The sequence below is a fragment of the Bos indicus genome, chromosome 13 (genome assembly GCF_029378745.1).
Source record: "Bos indicus isolate NIAB-ARS_2022 breed Sahiwal x Tharparkar chromosome 13, NIAB-ARS_B.indTharparkar_mat_pri_1.0, whole genome shotgun sequence".
Lineage (NCBI taxonomy): Eukaryota > Metazoa > Chordata > Mammalia > Artiodactyla > Bovidae > Bos > Bos indicus.
Window position 1 is genome coordinate 64,248,908 of NC_091772.1, and position 5,585 is coordinate 64,254,492.

At 47.7% G+C, this 5,585-nt stretch overlaps 1 protein-coding gene across 2 annotated transcripts in view; it reads left to right on the forward strand.

The window, feature by feature from the left end:
- Positions 1 to 4,969, forward strand: part of ACSS2 (acyl-CoA synthetase short chain family member 2) — a 46,875-nt gene extending 41,906 nt beyond the window's left edge. For both annotated transcript variants that reach the window (XM_019972304.2, XM_019972303.2), the window contains 5 exons: positions 992 to 1,100; positions 2,546 to 2,614; positions 2,913 to 3,089; positions 3,881 to 3,955; positions 4,097 to 4,969. In XM_019972304.2, coding sequence (XP_019827863.2) covers positions 992 to 1,100; positions 2,546 to 2,614; positions 2,913 to 3,089; positions 3,881 to 3,955; positions 4,097 to 4,224 — 558 coding nt within the window. In that variant the 3' untranslated portion in view covers positions 4,225 to 4,969. The remainder of the gene's footprint in view (positions 1 to 991; positions 1,101 to 2,545; positions 2,615 to 2,912; positions 3,090 to 3,880; positions 3,956 to 4,096) is intronic.
- The last annotated feature ends 616 nt before the right edge of the window (positions 4,970 to 5,585 follow it).

Below are 5,585 nucleotides of genomic sequence, written 5' to 3' on the forward strand. Positions count from 1 at the left end.
TTGTGATCATTTAGTAGTTGTAGGGAGATCATTAGCACCCTCACCCTCCAACCCACTTTGTTTTTACTAAGAGCAAGCTTCCCTGGTAGCTCAAGACGGTGAAGAATCTGCCTGCAATGCAGGAGACCTGGGTTCGATCCCTGGGTGGGGAAGATCCTCTGGAGAAGGGAATGACTATGCAATCCAGTATTCTTGCCTGGAGAATCCCATGGACAGAGGAGCCTGTCAGACTACAGTTCCTGGGGTCCCAAAGAGTCAGACATGACTGAGTGACTAATACACTTTTAAAAGAGCAAGTTAGTAACATGGGCAAGACTTGAACCCAGGTCCTCTGACTCTTAGAATAGAGTTCTGTCCATCCCACCAATCTGCTGCCACAGGACATTACTGATTGGGGCAATAATTACTTACTTATGTGTGGGTCCCACATTTTTATGTAACTGCTTTCATTTGTATCAAATTGTACCTGCATCCCTGAGGGATTACCTAAAAGGAGACTCAAGGCACTTCCCTTGTGGTCCAGTAGCTAAGACTCCACATTCCCAATGCAGGGGGCTGGGTTCGATCCCCGGTTGGGGAGCTACATCCTGCATGCCACAACTAAGATCCAGTGGAGCCAAATAAATAAAAATCTTTTTTTTTTAAAAAGGAGACTCAAATTTACTAAATGCTTATTACTAACAAAGCATGTGCTAGGCAGCTTCCACATACTATTAATTTAATCCTCAAAATAACTTTGGCAGGTAGAAATTATTTTCTCTGATTTACAGATAAGGATCCTGAAACTCAGAGACGTAAAGTTACTTACCTGAGGCCACACAGTTAGTAAGTGGCAGAGTTAGGATTCCAAGCCTAGACTGTCTCCAAAGCATATACTTTGTTCTACTTCTTGGGAATGGCACTCAGGCTATTTCTCCTAAGGTTTGGCAAAGACGTAACTGTCTTCCTGTGAGACAGTGTAGCAGATGGTTACCACTTCCTCATCCTCCAGGTGTTCAAGCAGCCTTGGCCAGGGATCATGCGCACGGTCTATGGGAACCACGAACGCTTTGAGACCACCTACTTTAAGAAGTTCCCCGGGTACTACGTGACAGGAGATGGTGAGCCTTGGCTATCCCTTTCCCACACCTCCCACTAAGACATGTACCATCCCCTTTCATTTTCAAGAAGAGTTGGTTAGGGATGTGTCTTATGTATCAATGTGTAATATCCAGTCAGAGATACAGAGAAGACCATAAGAACAGGAATGAGTGTTGCAGAAAGGCTCTCAGCACGGTGCTGAGATTTGATGTATGAGGGAAAATGTTCTTGTTTCCATCACTGCTGGGCTGAAAGAGAGGCAGCACATGGCAGTATGTATTACCATGTCAAGTGCGTCCCCATGTCTGGAGCCTATGTTTGCCCATGTGTCCATCCACCAATCCATTCTTCCATAAATATTTATTGAGCATGTACTACTTATCTAAGCACAGGAGATGTTACCATGAATAAGGTGGGCAAGGTCTCTGCTCTCATGGGGTTTACATTACATCCTCTCTAGTGAAGACAGACAGGCAGTAAATTCAGCAAATAAATACTGCAGGGACAGCCACCATACATGGGATGGTGAGAAGTTTCTTTGAAGTGTTATTTGACCAGAGACCTAAAGAAGCAGCCAGGTATGGGAATATCTGGAGTAAAAATGAATGTTCTGTACCAGAGAGACATAAGCATGCAATGTCTGATGAACAGACTGAAGCTTGTGTAGCTGGAATGTAGTGAGCAACAGCAAGAATGTTGTATCAAGTTGGAGAGGGAGATAATACAGGGCCTTGTGAGCCATGGTGAGGAATTTGGATTTTATCCAGTGTACGGTGGGAGACCATCAGGCTTTTTAAGCAGAGAAGTGATTATAATTTATATATTATTTAGAAAATAACTTTGCTTGTTTTATGGAGAATAGACTTTAGGTCAGTATATTAGTTATACTAATTAACTCCAAACCTGGCAGCTAAAAACAATAATTATCTCATAGTTTCTGAGGATCAGGATTCTGTGAGTGGCTTCGCTGGTGGTTCTTATTCAGAATTTCTTGTGGGTTGCAGTCAACCTGTGGTTGGGGCTGCAGTCATCTAAAGGTCTGACTGAGCCTGGAGGACCCACTTCTAAGCTCACTTATGTGGCTGTTGGCAGGAACCTTCAGTTCCTTGCCACATGGACCTCTCCATAGGGCTACTCATGACACGGCAGCTGGCTGACCCCAGAGCAAATAATCAGAGAGAATGCAACCAAGATAGAAGCCACAGTGTCTTCTATAATCTTATCTCAGAAATGACATCCTATCATCTCTGCCAAATGCGATTGCTCAGGAGACAAACCCTAGTACAGTGAGATAAAGGACTACACAGGGATACAGATACCAGGAGACGGAGGTTGGTGTGACCGTCTTGGAGCCTGGCTAGCACAGCAGGAAGACTTGTTAGGAGGCTGTTGCCATGGGTACAGCAGTTTGGTGATGTGGATTGCTGCGGTATCCTACTGTGGTGTATTTATTTTCCCCTCCCAGGCTGCCGGCGGGACAAGGATGGCTATTACTGGATCACTGGCAGGATTGATGACATGCTGAACGTATCTGGTGAGGGCTAGGGACCATCGTCCCTTCTCATTAACCCTGCTCGCCCAGCAACTCACAGCCAAAGCCTTCTAAGAGAGCCAGACCATACCTGGAGTGCAGTGTTCATTTCTGGGCTGAAGTAATAAACACTGAAGAGTAATAAACACTGGGAGGAGAGGAACCAGGATGGTGGGCAACAATGTCCCTTGAGGAATGAATGAAAGGCTATCCCTGTTTGACCAGACTGGGACTGCCTTATTGGGACAGATGGAACAGGGGCTGGGGTCTCTCTCATGGCAACTTCCTTTCCCTTGACAAGGACACCTGCTGAGCACGGCAGAGGTGGAGTCAGCACTCGTGGAACACAAGGCTGTTGCAGAGGCAGCCGTGGTTGGACACCCTCATCCTGTGAAGGGCGAATGCCTCTACTGCTTTGTCACCTTGTGCGATGGCCACATCTTCAGCCCAGCTCTCACTGAGGAGCTCAAGAAGCAGAGTAAGGAGCTTCCCTGGGCAGGGATTGCCAGGTCTGTCCTGATGGCCCAGTCACCACAGCAGGTTGTTGGGGAGGGGCTGTAGTGAGCTAGTTTCTCAAACCACAAACAGATCCCAGGGGCCGACTGCCCTCTTCCCACTCAGTCTCCATCATGTTAATAATGATTGACATTTGTAGAATTCTTTCTTTGTGCCACTGAACTAAGTGTTTTAAATGCATTAATACATTTAATCTCTAGTCACCTCCATGAAGCTTCCCAGGTGGCACAGTGGTAAAGAATCTGTCTGCCAATGCAGGAGATGCAGAAGACATGGGTTCGATCCCTGGGTCACAAAGATCCCCTGGAGTAGGAAATGGCAACCCACTCCAGTATTCTTGCCTGGAAAACTCCATGAACAGAGGAGCCTGATGGGCTACAGTCCATGGGGTCACAAAGAGCTGGACACAACTGAACAACTGAGAGCACACACCTCCATGAAATAGATCCTATTGTTACTCTCCTTCTAAAGATGAAGAAATTGAGGCTCAGAGAATTTAGGAATAAATCACTGGTTCGAGGCCACACTGCAAGTAAAGTGAATTTCAACTCTAGCAGGCTGATTCTAGAGCTTGAGTTCCATGAGGGTGAATTAATATACAATGAGAGAGTAAAGAGACAATGTGTTAAAAAGAGAGAAAGACAAAAAGTGAGCCTGAGAATGATTAGGTTGGGAACAAAGCCATCTCTGCCTTGGTTTTGGGCAGCCTGGCTAAGGGTACTGGAAAAATGTGTAATGATTTGTTGGTTACAGTTAGAGAAAAGATTGGTCCCATTGCCACACCGGATTACATCCAGAATGCACCTGGATTGCCTAAAACTCGCTCAGGTATGTTCAGAGGCCTCTAGGGATTGGGATTGGATGGGCCAAGGCCCACTAGGGGCGAGTATGCATGGATGGAAGCTTTTGGCAGGGCCGGAGTGGGTCAGTGTGTTGTCACCAGGTAACCATAAGCGTGTGGACCCCCAGGGAAAATCATGAGGCGGGTGCTTCGGAAGATCGCTCAGAATGACCACGACCTGGGGGACACGTCCACTGTAGTCGACCCATCCATCATCACCCAGCTCTTCAGCCACCGCTGCTTGACCATCCAATGAATAAGATCTTGCCTGGAACCCAGGATTACCCCCTGCTTGGCTTTCCAAAGTTTTGCCCACCCTCCCTGCCCCCATCCAGGAGTGCTGAGGGCCAGTGCTGACCCACAACACTTCCCTTGTCCAGCTGTCTGGGACCGAGGACCATCTTTGCTTCTGGGTGGAGGCAACTTCCTGCGACCACCAGGCAGATGCGAGAGGGCCCAGGTCAGCCTCAGGCTGTGCCCCTAGACTGCAGAGAGCCCTTGGAGCCCTGAAGGGACCTGAAGGTCATGTCCCAAACCCAAGTGTTCAGTGGGCAAATGAGGGCATGGACTGAAACAGGGAAGCAACTCTAATCCTATGTCATCTCTCTCAGGAAGCACCAGTACTTATCTTGGGCATGCACTTGCCCCGAGAAATGCCTGTTTGTGAGTCCTGGAAGAATGATTATTTTTTAAAACGTTTTGTTGCTTCTCTTGTGCGTCTGAATTCCCTTTTGTACCGGATGGCAGTGCCTGTCTGCCATCTGTTCCAGGGGCTCTGCAGGCAGCCTCAGTTTCCGGAGGGCTTTCAGATCATTTGTGTCCTTGAAGGAATACCTGTGTTATGCTGCCAGGACCAGAGGAGCTCACTTTTCTTGTCCTCTGTTCCCAGCCCCCCTGAACAGTCTTGCTCATGAGAGATGTTCTCAGATGAAGCTCTTTTTTCCTACCCAAGTTGTACTCAGGCCCTGTGGTTGTAGGAATAAAGTCTGTGACTTCATGAAGGTGGTGACTTGCTTTCTCAGTGTCTTACACGGTGCATACTTACTGGCTGCTCTGATTTGTGTGGGGGATGGGAAGGGGAGTGATTTTCCTCAGGAATACCCCAATATTCCTTCCAGAATTTTGGGTCTAGGCAGTCCTAGGCAGGGCAATGCTGGAGACCCAGGTTCGATCCCTGGGTCGGGAAGATCCCCTGGGGAAGGGAATGGCAACCCAGTATTCTTGCCTGGAGAATCCCATGGACAGAGGAGCCTGACAGTCCATGGGGTCGCAAAGAGTCAGACACGACTAAGCAACCTACACTTTCATTTTCACCAGGGCTTCCAGGCCCTTTGACAAATTCTTGAGCTAAGCAGGAAAGCAACTAAAGCCACATCATAACTGTAATGCTCGATCATGGTTGCTCGCTCTGCTAGAGACCGTCTCTCTTCCCTGTGATCCTGTGGGAGCATTAGTGAGTGACTAAGGACTGAGATTTCAGGGTCCTATCCATAGGATCTGGAGCTAGGGAAACTGATTATAGCCGAGTTCCTTCCCCTGCTCCAATCTATCTGAAGTGGGCTGACTAGGATTATAGCTTCTCCCTCCCGTAAATGTACAAACAAAGAAATCACAGAA